The 15356-nt window shown below is 41.8% G+C and overlaps 1 protein-coding gene across 10 annotated transcripts in view; it reads left to right on the top strand.

Moving 5' to 3' along the window:
- The window catches only part of Ppp1r12b (protein phosphatase 1 regulatory subunit 12B), a 188583-nt gene that overhangs the window by 51523 nt on the left and 121704 nt on the right, over positions 1-15356 (top strand). For all 10 annotated transcript variants that reach the window (XR_004122318.1, XR_004122320.1, XM_031383432.1 and 7 more), the window contains exons 6-10: positions 226-300; positions 2650-2729; positions 3513-3652; positions 10868-10980; positions 14490-14690. Coding sequence is in view for 8 of the 10 variants with exons in the window: in XM_031383432.1 (XP_031239292.1) it covers positions 226-300; positions 2650-2729; positions 3513-3652; positions 10868-10980; positions 14490-14690 (609 nt within the window). In the remaining 2 variants the exon portion in view is untranslated. The remainder of the gene's footprint in view (positions 1-225; positions 301-2649; positions 2730-3512; positions 3653-10867; positions 10981-14489; positions 14691-15356) is intronic.

The raw sequence follows: 15356 nt of genomic DNA, 5'->3' as shown, positions 1-15356 counted from the left end.
AGTCTTAGTCTGAAGATGACTGTGTGTATATGTATATGTGTGTATGTGTATATATGCATATATTCTAAAATCAAAGCACTTCTGGTCCTAAGCGTTTCAGGTAAAGGAGATTCAGCTTATATTATAGGAATAAAAGTCAGTAAGTAAATAGAGAACAGACCCTGAAGAGGTCACATTACTGCTGTTCCTGTTTTCTATCTGTCATGGTGCCCTGTATTCTGCTAGGGCCAGACACCATTTGATGTGGCTGATGAAGGTCTTGTGGAGCACCTGGAGATGCTTCAGAAGAAGCAAGATGTGGTAAGTGGTCGATGCCGTCACAGCTTGCCTAGTAGCTAACAGTTACTCCGGGGGTCTCAGCCCCATGCTTCAGTGCCATTTGTCCAGTGTTGAACTGGATGCATCTACATTTTACAGATGTTGCTCCCTCCAGAAATTATCAACAGTTTGTTTGAAACACCATGTTGTAAAAGGCTACATAAAATAGCCTTCAGGCAGCTAGAGTCCATTACAGAGAAGAACCTCCCCCCCCCACCCCCTTTTCCAAGACAGGGTTTCTCTGTATAGCCCTGACTGTCTTGGAACTCACTCTGTAGACCAGGCTGGCCTTGAACTCAGAAATCCACTTTCCTCTGCCTCTCGAGTGCTGGGATTAAAAGTGTGAGCCATGAATGTCCTACTGTATGTCTTTCTTAACAAGGTAATATTACACAATTGTCACATGGTGTTGGGCAGTACTTGGTTAGTAGTGATTCATACTTATATCAGATCGAGAAAACATCCGGACTTTAGGACTCTTCCCTTTCCTCCTTACTTTAAAGCCCTTATTGATTTTACCTGCCTCTCTGCCTAGTACTCTGCAGAAGAGCTGCATATATGGATGGAAAGCCTACTCACATCTTCTGCTAGTGAGTAATTGGATGGGAATAAACCTAGTGTAGGAAAGAAACAAGACCAGCAATACTGGCTTTCCTTTTCCCCGCATTCACATGTAGTGTAGGGTGTGGGAACTTACGTTTAGGACAACTGTAGGAAATAGTGTAGGTTTTGATTCAGAACTATATGTCTCTGGTGAGACACAAATCAAGGTGTCTAATGAGGGGTGTTTGTATCATGACTGACTATTGAAACAGTGATTCTTGTTAATTTAGGCTCAGTTAGAAAGCTACATACATGAACGTCAGACAATGTATGGTTCATGTTTTCTCTGCTGAGTATTCAGGATCACGTGTGTGGTAGCACAATCCAAAGGCAGTGTTGACACCACTGTTAGCAGCATCAGCCTTCCTTAGCCTAGCGCTCCATTTTGCAAAGTTAAGTTTTGTGTTTTTGTTTTATCATCTGAGGTCATTTTTATACTCACATAAACATATACGCCCTTTAACTAACATAATTGGGATTTAGACATAAATGATATTTCCCCTCAACCATTGATTTCATTCCTCAGCCTAGGCTAGTCTGAATTTACAGTCTTTCTGCCTGAACCTTCCTAGTAACCAGTATGACGGCCTGTACACTCAGGCCCAGCTTCTCTACAAAACCTTGCTGCTCTAAAGGGGACAGTGTTTGTCTCTGTCTTCTACAAAACTTTAGGATATGTTACGTGTAGTTTTATGCTACTGCCTTTTGCTCCCAGTTCAGCTGTGCTACCAGCTCCCTCCAGTCGTCCCTTTTGCTCTCCTCATCTTTAGCTGTGGGTGTTGACCATGTTACCAGCCCCTTGCCAGCTTCCCTGAATCTATGGATGAAATGCACACAGTTTGTTACTTTACAACTTGCCTTCTAGGCACAATTGCTGGGTGTTAACTGTTTTCTGCCTGGAAAATCGTGCCTTTACCAATTTATTATCTAGGTCTCTCCACTTGCCCTAAACTTCAGTGGTTAGTCCCACCTAACCCCTTGCCAAACATCCTTGCCCACCCTCCCCCATCCCTCATAGTGGAGGCCACAGGCCCCAGTCCCCCAAGAACATATGGTTGATGTGTTCTTCTTCCTCCAAAGCATGGCAGAAAGACCTCTCTCTCCTTCCTTGCATCTGCCTTTTCTTCCTGGGACTCAAAAGACCTGCCTGTACCTTTGCCCAGCAATTGACCCCTGGCTTTCTTTACTGACAAATCAAGAGCCAATTGGGGAACACGACCTTAGCAGCAATACTACCCCCTTCAGATAGAAGTATATTTTGTCTAGATATGCAGCTAAGTACCAGAGCATTTCCCCCTAAGGACTTATTTCCATATAGTATCTGTGATTTCTTTAGAATTTTGCTAACTTATTCTGCTATGAGTCATAAAGCATGCTTCCCGGGTTGCTCTTGGCTCCTTACCCTAATAGGCTAGGCTTTTTTTTCTTTGTATTAAGGTATGCTTTGGGATTTTGAAGGGATAATTTTCATGAATCTCCAGCAGCATAGTTTCCTCTTCTACTTTAGACAAGAATTTTCTTCTGTTACTTTACTTTCTTCCAAGGAGAAAGTAGTGTGCAAGTTGATGGTGTGTTTATCCTCTTTTTCTTTTTCCTGTTTGGCTTATGTCTTGTTTTCTATTTTTTCTTTTTTCAGAATGATAGTACCAATTTGGGCCTTCTCAATACTACTGATTTTTCACAAATTGTCAACTTTTCCCCTTTTCTCTCTATTGTCTCAATTCCCAGCTTCGAAGTGAAAAGGAGAAACGGAATAAACTCATCGAGTCAGACCTGAATAGCAAGTTTCAGAGTGGACTTTTTAAGAAGTAAGAAACAAGCTTACTTGTATGCAAGGAATGCAATGTGCTTGATGCTCTGTGTGTATGCCTGTGTATGTGTGTGTGTGCAGTGTGTATGCCTGTGTGTGTATGTGTGTGCATGTGCTTGATGCTCTGTGTGCATGTCTGTGTATGTGTGTGTTTGCATGTGCGTGTATTGAGAATTTTTATATTAAGATGATTCAGTGTTTCATTTAAGTCAAATGAGTTTCAAAGTATGGAATGTTTGTGGACAGGGGGAGGTAGTACTGAGCTGGGGCCCTGAGGATGGATGAATATGCGTGACACTGAGAGACTGTACTGGCAGCAGCATCTCTTCTATCCTAGCCTGGGGGTTCTTAGTCCTGCCTGCTTCCCTGATTATACAGGGGTTTCCTCAGCTCAGAATTTTTTCTCATTATTTACCACCATTTCAGTCCCTAGCAAGGTTTGTGAGATGTAATAGAACTCAGCGAAGGCTTGTGTGATGATTTTTAAAAACATTTATCTGCCCTGCTACCATCTTGTCCTTGTTATTCATGGTTCTCTTCTATGCGTTGAATAGACAAAGTATTCTTGAGTCATACTCAAAAGTTAGTAATAAACCTTACACTGTTGAAAAGCTGAGGTCCAAGAGAACAACACACAGGTATAAGAAGGATCTTCACGTTTTTACTGTTGCTTCTACATACAGATTTATAGATTTGTTCCCTTTTATTATATTTGACTGTCAGCAAACTTAAATGGTTTGTGTCATTTCTGAATTGCTTTCAAATTGTACTTTTAATTTAGCAAAGAGAAGATGCTTTATGAAGAAGAGATCCCCAAGTCCCAAGAAACAGAGGAAGAAAACAAAGAATCCAGCAGCTCCAGCTCAGAGGAAGAGGAAGGGGAAGATGAAGTTTCTGAGTCAGAAACTGAGAAGGAGGCAGGTAAGGCCAAGGCCCTTCCTGTGGACTGCCTGTCAGGATCAGGCCTCACAGGCTTCCAAGGCAGGTAAGGCCGAGGCCCTTCCCATGGACTGCCTGTCAGGCTCAGGCCTCACAGGCTTCCAAGGCAGGTAAGGCCGAGGCCCTTCCCGTGGACTGCCTGTCAGGCTCAGGCCTCACAGGCTTCCACGGCAGGTAAGGCCGAGGCCCTTCCTGTGGACTGCCTGTCCGGGGTCAGGCCTCACAGGCTTCCAAGGCAGGTAAGGCCGAGAGAGGCCCTTCCTGTGGACTGCCTGTCAGGGGGTCAGGTCTCACAGGCTTCCAAGGCAGGTAAGGCCGAGAGAGGCCCTTCCTGTGGACTGCCTGTCGGGGGTCAGGCCTCACAGGCTTCCAGAGAGAGCTTAAAGTAGTTCCCAAGAAATTGAATTGCTAATGACAATATGCTTATAAAAGCCTTGAGCTCAGTTAAATATACCTGCCAGTTCTGACAGCCGTATGATAAGGTACGTGAAGAAACCCTGCATGAAGGAATCAGGAGTCCTGCCTTTAGATTGATAGATGCCGACAAGCCAGTGTGCTGATGTGCATGAGGTTTATAGGGCTTGGAGTTAATATTTTTTTTTCTTTTCTTTTCTTTTTGAAGTATAGAATAGAGTTTATTCAGGACATAGGGAGGGTAGTTAAGGGGGTAGTAGAGGCAGAGAAAGACAGAGAGGGAGAGAGAGTAGAGAAGTAGAGGCCGGCCATGGCATGTGAAAAGAGGGGGCAAAGGAATGGAGAGAGAGAGGGAGCAAGAGAGCAAGATGCAAGAGAGAGAGGCAAGCGCAAGAGAGCTAATATTTTCAACACACTGGTAAAAATTTGCATTTAGTTATTATGTGATTTTTGCTTCTCTAAACTGAACCCTAGTTTTTTTTTTTTTTTTTTTTTTTTTTTTTTTTTTGTAAAGTTTCTTCAGTTTCTGAGTGAGGAGTGAGGGAATTAAATGAAAGAACAAATCAGACTTACTTTTATTGTCCTCATTAATAATATATACATTTATCCTTCATGTGCATGGATGATTGTCAACCAAAGTCTTTGAATGTACAAGTCTCCCATTCATTCATCCATTCATTTATATATATATATTTATATATATGCATAGTGTTTATGTAGAACCTGTGTACACCTGCCTGTGTGCTTCAAACTGTCTTTCTGTTGCTTATATTACCTGGTACAGTGTATACTATACTGCTTAGGAGTGATAAAAATGTAAGAACACAGATGTGAAAAAGGAAAAGAGTCTAGGTCAAGGTTTTAGCTTCCTTTGTGGTAGGTTGAAGAGCTGAAGCTGTATCTCAGGTGTTCGGCTTTGCTGATAGTTCTCACAATCTTGGGCAAATACTGCCCTTTTTCATGTCTTAATCTGAAGCTCATTCACTGTCACCAAAGAACGATAGAGTTTTATACGCAAGGCCGGCATCAGGTAACTTTTCAGTAAGGAGAATTGACTGTATATTCACAGGGCCTTAGATTTCCATTCAAGTGTTTTATTATTTTTATGTATGTGGTGTTTTGCATGCGTATCTGTGCACCACATGCATGCAGTACCTGTAGAGGCCAGAAGACTGCTTCAGATCCCTTGGAACTGGAGTTACAGATGGTTGTGAGTGCCATGTGGGTGTTGGAAATGGAACCCGAGTTTTCTGGAAGAGCGGTCAGTGCTGTTGACTGTTTATCCATCTCTATAGCCTCTTAAAATTAAAAAAAATCTGTTATTAATCATTTGTGGCTTGTTCTGGAAATGCTGGTATTACATCCATCAAAAGTTACAAATGTGTAGTTTTTGTTATTTGTATTATTTACTGAGGACCCTCCTAGTCTAGCTTTCACGCAGTGTCTGGAATTCATATTTAGGCTTTCTCTATGTTATATCTTCTTGTTAGCCACTATGATAATAGGAAAATGGGAGGAAGCTACTCAAACTGATGCTTTTGCTTCCTGATTTACACTCCTGCCTCTGGTCTTATTCCTAACCATCATGACAAAAAGCAAGTTGTTCAGGAGAAGGTTTTATACTTCCATATCCATATCCATCAACAGAAGGAAGTCAGGGCAGGGGATGGCACGACTCACAATGAGCTGGGCCCTCCCCATCACTTACTAATTAGGAAAATGCACAACAGGCTTACACAGCAGGCTTGTGCAGGAGGCTTGCCTATAGCCTCATCTTAGGGAAGCATTTTCTCCCCTTCTCCCTGTCCCCCACTGCCTCTCTTCCTCTCCCCCTCTGTTTCTTCTTTCTTTTCCTCCTCTCATTCCTTCTCCTTCTTCCTTCTTCCTTCCTCTTCCCCCTTTTATTTTCTTCCTAAAACAGTGTTTCTCTGTGTAGCCCTGACTGTCCTAGAACACACTCTGTAGACCAGGCTGGCCTTGAACTCACAGACATAGCCTACATCTGCCTCTCAAGTGCTAGGATCAAAGGTATGTACTACCATTGCCTGGCTAGGGACAGTTTTTTAATTGAGGTTCCCTCCTCTCAAACCTCTTAGTTTGTTTCACATTTATATAAACTAGTACATAGACTATGCCCATACTGCTATTGGAATAAAACATTGACAATACCCTCATGATTAAAGTATTCTTCTGTTCAGAAATCTTCTATGGCCAGGTCCCTCATTCAGTCTTTGTTTGCAGAATAAGTTCTAAACCTGTAGCCTAGCCTTCAAAGCTTCTGATAGTCTGGCTCCAACAGACATTCCCAGTGCCCTGCATAGGCAAGGGCATACTGTAGCTAAATTGAATTGCTTGATTTTCTCAGATATGACCTCACTGTTCCTGGCCTTGAATGTTTATTTGTACCTTTGAATTCACTTCATACAATCATAAATACTTGCTGGGTGAATTCTTTTAGAATGTGTAGGGTCTAGAAGATCAAAGTATTTTTCTGGTACAGAAAGTTAAAACAACTGGAGCCTGTATTAACTCTCCTTTATTACAGCAACAAGTACCCGAGAGAAACTGGAAAGTGAGGGAGGATTCATTTTGGCTCATGATTTCAAGGTTTCAGTCCACAGTCAACTGCCTCCATGTTTCAGAACTGTGTTTAAAGAATGGCAAGGGATGGGTTGGATGTGGTAAACCATAGCTGCTCTTGGCATAACAGCCTGGAAGTAGAGAGAGACAGAAAAGGGTCAGAGACAATATACTCCCAGTGCCCTGGTCATGTCCTATTATCTCCTGAGGGTACTACCAAATTCTGAGTGTGTCAGTCCATATCCATCAGTGAAGGTCCATTCACCTCTCAGTGAGTATACATAGTAAGTAGGGACTGAGTCCTCAGCACCCAAGCCTAGAACTGGGCTGGTTGTTCGTGTCAACTTGGTGGGGTCTAGACTCACTTTGGAGGCAGATTTCTCAGGTTCACGGGTCATGTCTGTAAGGGCTTTCTAGAGTAGGTTATAGTTGAGGTGGGAAGATACACTATAAGTTTGGGTGGCCCTGTCCCATAGGTTGGGTTTCTAGACTACATAAAAAAGAGAGAAGGCTAGCTGAGCATTTGTCCAGCTCTGTTCATGATGTGGCCAGCCACTTCTACTCCTGACCTTTCACTACCTTTCCTTCCGTGGTGGACTGTATATCCCAGAAGTGTAAGCCACGGCACCACCTTCTTTAAGTTGCTTTGTCAGGTCTTTTGTTATGAGACAAGTAAGTAACATAAATCCCTTTCTGTGTTTTCCTCCCGTGGGCTGTTTACTCTTTCTCTGTAGTGTGGTGCACTTATTTTTGTTCTCGTACTTATCAGTTTTCCTGGGAATACTTTGTTTGCTATTTTACTCCAGGTTTCAGCATATGACAACCACCCGTATTCATTAAGCGGTTTTGTTGACTATACCTAGTAGGGGAATAGAAAGCACTATGTAATAAAATATAGCTCACCTGAGAGAAGTAAATGCAGTCAGTGTAGTCACTAGTAGGTAAGATTATGGCTTATTCTAGGGATTATAATACAACTTTATTTCTGCATAGTGCTTTTTACTTTGCAATACACTTAAGCAATTTTATTTAATCCTCACAACCATACCTTGGGACATACGTCTTTATTACTCCTTTTTTAGAATGAGATATTGACACTGTACAGTGTGAGGTGAAGTAGGTTTCAGAGCTAGCCAGTAGTACTGCTCACTGGGTGTGGAACTCCACACAGCAGAAAGGGACAGTGGAAAGTCTGTATAAGAAGTGAAAGATGAAACTGTAGAAAAGAGGGGCTGGAGAGATGGCTCAGCAGTTAAGGGCACTTAGAGGATCCAAATTCAGTTCCCAGCTCCCATGGCAGCAGCTCACAACTATCTGGAACTCTAGTTTCAGAGGCTTCTCTGCTCACTAGGCAGGTGTGTGCTGCATATACAGCACACATTTATGCAGGCCAAATGCTTACACATATAAACATAATAATAATTAAAACCTGTACAGAAGTACGAGGTTCCCAGAGATGAGAAAGAATCTCGGCATTCTGTGTTTAGAAACTGAGCTGATGTTAGTGAAGGAGACAGAGGCGTATGACAAGAGGACATGCATTTCTGCCTCAGAGAGGCCAGCAGTGATGATCAGTAGGGAGGCAGGAGCATGCAGGGATCACACAGCAGTTAGAAAATCACCAGTTATCCTAGTGAGCAGTTTGGTGGCCTGGTGTGAGCAGAGCCAGATGGTTTGAGCAGATTCCTCTGCTCATTTCTGTAGTTCTGTGCTCATGTCTCAGAGCGCAGCTCAAATCAACTTCTGCCACATTATCAGATAGATTACAGGGCCCCCGGTTGATTTTAGTAGTTATTTGTTTGAAATTCTTTTATATTAATTTTCTCATGCTACTTAATATTTAAGCTATTTTTCTGTTTTTTTTTTTCCCCTCGCCCTTTCTGCTGTCCCAATGGATAATCTTTGGATGTGTTTGAACATTCTTATGTGTCTTCTCTATCTTTCCGAGGGCCGTATGGCCTTCTCTGTGTAGGTGTTCCTTAAGTATTAGCTGGTGCACAGAAGTGGGTTTTACCAAAGCCTTTCCTGATGTTGCTCATCACATGAGTGGATATTAAACAAATACCTGTTGACTGCATTTCTTCCATTTTTAAAACTCCATGGATACAACTTCTTAAAAATTATAGTTTTCATGTATCTTACATATTAATATTATTAATGTGAATATAAGCATTTTGATTAGAAATTCTATTTTCTCTCTTGTTTTTTAGTCTGACTTAGCTATTTTGTATATCAATTCTCTATTGTTTCATAATAAACCACCTGCAAACTTAATGGTTTAAAACAGTAACTGCTGAGCTAGGATATGGCTCAGTGGGTAGAGTGCTTGCCTAGCTTATTCAAGGCCCCGGGTTAGATCCCCAGCACTGCATAAAAACTGGCCTGCTAACACACACCTGTAATTCTAGCAATTGGAAGGTAGAAGCTGGAGGATCAGAAGTTCAAAGTCACCCTCAGCTACATAGCTGGTGTGATGTCATACTGAGCTACATGAGACTGTCTTAGTGAGGGAAAGGGAGTTAAAAAAAAAAAAAAAGATTCTTTGTGAACTCTAGTCTATGGCTTGGTAACTGGGGAAGGGACCAGCTGCATAGCTTGTCTTTTTCTTAAGGCAATGGTGTGCTTCTTCATGTTTGCATATAGAGGAAGAGTTGGTCTCAGATGACCTTGCTCATGTTTCTGTTGTTTGGCTGTGATGTTTAGGGTAAGTGATCTCATCTCATCAAGTAGGCCTGACCCCATTTCTTCATGTGGCAGCTGGATTCTGAAAATAGTTATAGAGAGCAAGGCTGAGGGTCTCCATTGCTGATGTTTGAGAGGCCAGAGCAAGTCTCCTGGCCAAGCCTCGACATGGTGTGCAGAGTACACTACCTGAGTCTACAGGTTCAGGGATGCGTGATGCATCGCCAGCCAGTACTGTAACAATCTATTTCATTTGGCTAATACACTAGATTTCTTGGCACTTAGCACTTAAAAAATGCCTTGATAATTATAATAATTACAAACAATAGAATTAATAACATAAAGAAGCTTACAATAGCCAATGAGCTATGTAGTTTTAAAATGCTATTTCTAATCTTCATAAAAATTCCTTTTAGGTAAGAATTAAAATCTCTGATTAGTTAGAGTATAGAGCTTTAAATATGTTACATAACTTACTTTCACACAGTTGGATGTAGCTTATATTTACCACAGGATCCATGTATTTCTGTATCTGTTTTCAGAATATAAATTCCAGAATCATAGCCACTAGGTACAGGCACTATGCCAGTTATTAATTGATATACAGCCAGATTGACATCCTTGCTGGGCTGGGCCACTCCTAGTTATGTGAGTTTTATGACTAAAGTTCTACAACTTAATCTCTATTGTTTGAAATCCTTTCTACTGTTAGGTCCTGTTGCAACCCCAAGAATTACTCATTACTTAAATTAGGCCAGTCAGTTACTAACCAGTGGATGTGTGACTATGATATGAGTCAGCATTCCCCATCCATCCATCCATCCATCCATCCATCCATCCATCCATCCATCCATCCATCCATCTATCCATCTATCCATCCATCCATCCATCTAACCAACCATCCATCCATCTAACCAACCATCCATCCATCCAGCCAGCCAGCCAGCCAACCATCCATTCATCCAGCCAGCCAACCATCCATTCATCCATCAGTCTGCCTGTCAGCTTTCTCTGGAGCTTTTTAGAGAACCCTGGCTGATTGGAGCAGCTTTCTTATTTTCTTCCTCAGAGATTCTACCCTTCTTTAAAATTTACAGCACTTGTTGATCTGAATCAACTATATCATCTTGTGTTTTATTATAATGTATCTTATTTCTTTTTATTATAATTACCTAGAAAGCAAAGTCTAGCATGTGCATTTTCTGTGTGCATTTCATATGCATTTATTTCTCAGCTGAGTTCCCTACAAAACTGAACAGATTTTTTATACCAATGAATTTTTACAGTATAACTATATACATGCATTGATGTAGAGATGGTTTTTATTGGAAGTTGGAGCCTACCAATATAAGGATATCCTTCAATTTATTTTTTCCTACATGTAGTTACTAGAATTTGTTCTACTGTGAGTCCAGGCATTCCATGGCCTAATAATCTGCTTTGATAATGGCAACACTTTTTTTCTTAGTAGAAAAGGATTTATACACGCTAAGATTTTGCATCTCTTGTCTTCAATAACAGATAAAAAGCCAGAAGCCACTGTCAACCATTCCAACTCTGAAAGCAAGAGTCGGATCATGGAGCAGACCCCAGCCCCAGCTCAGAACACCTTCCCTGCCTCTTCAGCTAGGAGAGTGAGTACTTCAGAATTGCTTTGAGGTTTATTTCACTGTATTATAGTAATACAAAGGCCTCAAAGACTCATTCTTGTAAAACAGTAGGAGAACATTCTTGTCTGTATTAGGCTCTTACTCCAAATTACTATAAACTGTGACTTTAAAAATAGAAATTGCGCCAGAACTGTTTCTGGAGGCTGGAGAGTTCCCAGAACGATGTGCTAGGCAGTCCAGTTACTCATAAGGGCTATCTTCCTGTGTTGATGGTGCCTACCTTCTCCCTGTAGCTTACCATGTAGAAAGAGCACCAGTGTCTCCCCCTGAGAAGGGCCAGCTACCCTGTTGATTTCATTCTTTGCCACTCAGGCTCCAGGTGCAGTCTTGATGCTTAAAGCTTCAGTATGAATTTTAGAGGGAGGGACACAAAAATTCTGTCCATAACATCGCCCCTCGTGTCTTTTAAAAACCAATACCAAACAATATGTCTACAAAGATGTTTCAATAACAGGACGAAAGTATCCTGAGACCAAACAGATTCTGTGCTTTACCTGTTTTCTTCATATTGAAAACAAAGATAACTGTGTACAAAGTAGACTGGGTAGAAGACACACAGCATCCAGGACTATTTTTATGGCAATTCCTTTTTCTACATCTCATGAACACTTTACTCTTATGCGTAAGGTTGTTGTCCTGTGTGATGGGTAAGGGAAGGAGGAGAAGGACTTGTTGAAATGCCAGAGGCATTCCTGAATCAACTTTACGCAGGCTTCTCAGAAACTAGGCTTCTGGCGCAGAGGTCTGAGGTATGTGGGATGGACAACTGGGAAAATTCTCTGGCCTTGGGTTTTTAGTTGGCCTCCTTAGTGGAAATGAAGCAACGCCTAGCCAAGCTTTCTTTATTTTTAGACTCATCGTGTGACTCATTAGCTAGGCTTTAGTTAGAGAGAGACCTTGCTTACTCCAGCCATTCACTGCCCCTCAGATGCTGCCACTTCTAGATGTGAGTGCACTTCCTACTTTTTATAAAAGGACAATACCTGGGCTGGTGAGATGGCTCAGCAGGTAAGAGCACTGGCTGCTCTTCCGAAGGTCCTGAGTTCAAATCCCAGCAACCACATGGTGGCTCACAATCACCCATAATGAGATCTGGCGCCCTCTTCTGGTGCGTCTGAGGACAGCTACAGTGAATTACACCAGAGCGAGCAGGGCCGGCAGAGGTCCTGAGTTCAATTCCCAGCAGCCACACAAAGCTCACAGCCATCTGTACAGCTACAGTGTACTCATACACATTAAATAAATAAAATAAATCTAAAAAAAAAAGAACAATACCAAGTTAAGAAATACAGACACACGTACTTCCTCTATTTAATACTGGGAAAGGAGGAAGGGTCCCAGTAGAGTCACAGTGGCTTATAAAAAGGCAGGCATCTGGAGACGAGAGGAAATCGGAGAGGAAGGTGGATGGAGATGACTGGCTTAGTGTGAAGCAGCAAAGATGGCCTGAGTTTGGAAGGAAGATCCAAGGTTTGTGTTTTTTTGTTTTGTTTTTTTTTTTATTTGTTTGTTTTTTGTTTTTTTTTCGAGACAGGGTTTCTCTGTGTAGCCCTGGCTATCTTGGAACTCACTCTGTAGACCAGGCTGGCCTCGAACTCAGAAATCCACCTGCCTCTGCCTCCCAAGTGCTGGGCTACTACGTAGTGTGCCACTATGGCCTGGCCAAGGGTTTTTTTTGTTTTTTGTTTTTTTGTTTTTTTTTTTATAAAGGTCCTGGACCCTAGGAAAAGGAGTCTCCTGGCATCCAAAGGACCAGTTATACCATAAAGATCTGGTTTTGGTTAATGCTAGCCTATGATGTTTCCTGTCTATGTTTCTCTGTTTTTGCAGAATTCAACCTTACATGGATATGCTTTGTATATGCTAAGCAAGTACTCTACCACTGAACCACATTTCTAGCCTGTTTCCCTGCTTTATTTAAAGACAATGTAAAATTGTTCATATAGTATTTTCTTTGTTGTTTTGTTTTTGTGCTGACACTAGTATGTAGGATCTTGAGCATGCTAGACAAGCATATTCCCACGGAGCTGTATCCCACTGGAGACTTCCTATTCCTCTCCTGTGGTTTTGAGATGGGGTCTTCTGTAGCCGTAGGCCATGCTGGCCCAAGCATGACCTCAACCTACCAACCTTCATCTTCTAAATGCTAAAATTATAGGCTTGTGTCACCATGCCCAACTCATGCTTCCTTTTTTGATATTAAAAATTCTTTTTAATGAAATTGTGGTGGTGGTGAGCTAGTGATCTCTTTGAAAGATACTCTGTCTAGACAGAATAAGAAATATGGTGACCTTACTTCTAAAAAGTTTATCTTATAAAATTTCTTGTTCAATGAAATAATTGCTTCTTAATATCAAATAGATTATTTTCTTAATATTGTAGTTAGAATTTTGTGAGGTCACCATTAGCATGAACTTAAACTGAACTCATCACTTGAGAGAGCTTGGTACACTCAGCCCGAGGTGGGATGTCTCTTTGAATCCCTCCTCAGGGCTCAGGGAACCCCCTGGGAGAGGAGGCAGAAACACTGTAAGAGCCAGAAAGGGGAGAAGGCACCAAGAAGTCACATGAACTTACAGAGACTGAGGCAGCATACACTGGGCTGAACGAGAAAGACTTTTTGTGTATATTCTAACAGTCTAATGTTTTTATGGGATTCCTAAGTGTGGGAACGCTTCTTACACTTTCTCCTTGGGTCTTTTCCTTCTGTTTGTTTGTTTGTTTTGTCCAATTCCAATATGTTAGTTTTTGTTATTACATTATACTTTATGATTAGCACTTAGGGCCTGTTTTTTGTTTTGTTTTGTTTTGTTTTGTTTTATTGTTGTTTTTGGTTTTGGTTTTGCTTTTACTAATGAGAGAGAAAAAGGGAGGGGATCCAGATGGGGAGTGGGGTCAGGAGGAACTGCAAGAAGACAGAAGGGAAACTGTAATCACATTATATTATGTGAGAAAAAGAAATCTGTTTTCAATAAGAGGAAATAATAAGCTCATCACATGAAAGAACACTGCCTTTCTATATATATTTATTCATTAGCTCATCCTGTTTCTCCAGACTGTATTAGAGGGGAGAATTAAGCTTATTATCACAGTTTTACAGATAAACACATTAAGACATAGAGAAGAAAAGTAGCTTATTTTCAGGTAACCAGCATGTCAAAAGAAAATGAGTCACCAGAGGACATCTTGCTGGTGCTCCAAGACAGTGCTGCTTCACAAGGACGGCAAAGAGGCTCCTTCCTTTCTCAGGGCAGGTCTGTGGGTAGGAGCACTAAGAATTGGAGTTCACTGCTGGCTTCTGAAGAAAGAGCCCCTGTGAGCATCTAGCATCTGCCAAGTAAATGGGCACAAGGACAGCCAGCCTTCCAGGGGTCGTTCTAGTACAACCTAGGCTGCTCCATGAACTGGATCAAGTAGGGTGAAACAGACTGGATCACCAGAACTTTTTTCCCTGTCTTTTTCTTCCCCCATAGTTGTCCAGTCTTTTCAACAAGGCAGAAGAGCCTAAAGATGAATCTCCTTCGTCATGGAGACTGGGACTCCGAAAAACCGGTAGCCACAATATGCTGAGTGAAGTGGCCAATTCCAGGGAGACCCTACGGGATCGAGGTTCTTCCATCTACCGTTCCTCCTCAAGCCCTCGGATCTCTGCTTTGCTGGATGACAAAGATAAGGTGCAGTTGGGGAGGGGAGGGCCATGCATGGGATGCTGAGGCGGTGTGCTTCCCTGGAAAGTCAGTCATGACAATAAATGGAAATATTTTTGCTAGTCCCCAAATTGACTGTGGAAGTACAGACTGTGAAGATGTTTTTAAGTGGAGAACAAACATAATTCCTCATTACAAAAGGAGTCATTTTTGTATAATGTATTTGGTGTCTGTAAAAAACAAATTGGTCTGGTCACTCTCATAGTTTCATCAAGCAGTTATTTAATTGCTAGCATTTTCTTGGCCAAAAAAATAGCTTTCCTTTCGGCTTTTCTTATGCTTTCTTTCTTTTTTCCCAAGTGCTGGAATTAAAGGCGTGTGCCACCACTGCCCAGCTCCAGATTTTATTGGGTTTGTTCTTGTCTGGAGTCCTTCTTGCTATAATAGTCCTCTTACTGTCTTGCTTTTCTGGAGACAATTTGAAGACATGAGGGCTAGTGGTTGGATGAGCTGCATGTTATCTGTTGTATGTGTCCCCAAGGAAATTTCATTTCAAGGAAAAAATAGCTGGAGATGGAATGAGACCGTTGCACGCAGGGCATTCCTTACATGGAGCTGCTGTGGTTCCTCAGACCCCTCACTCCCCTCAGGGTGTGGTCCTCAGACCCCTCACTCCCCTCAGGGTGTGGTCCT

Source organism: Mastomys coucha, unplaced genomic scaffold (assembly GCF_008632895.1).
Source record: "Mastomys coucha isolate ucsf_1 unplaced genomic scaffold, UCSF_Mcou_1 pScaffold1, whole genome shotgun sequence".
Lineage (NCBI taxonomy): Eukaryota > Metazoa > Chordata > Mammalia > Rodentia > Muridae > Mastomys > Mastomys coucha.
The sequence above is the reverse complement of the archived record's forward strand: the minus strand, read 5'-3'. Positions and strand labels throughout refer to the sequence as shown.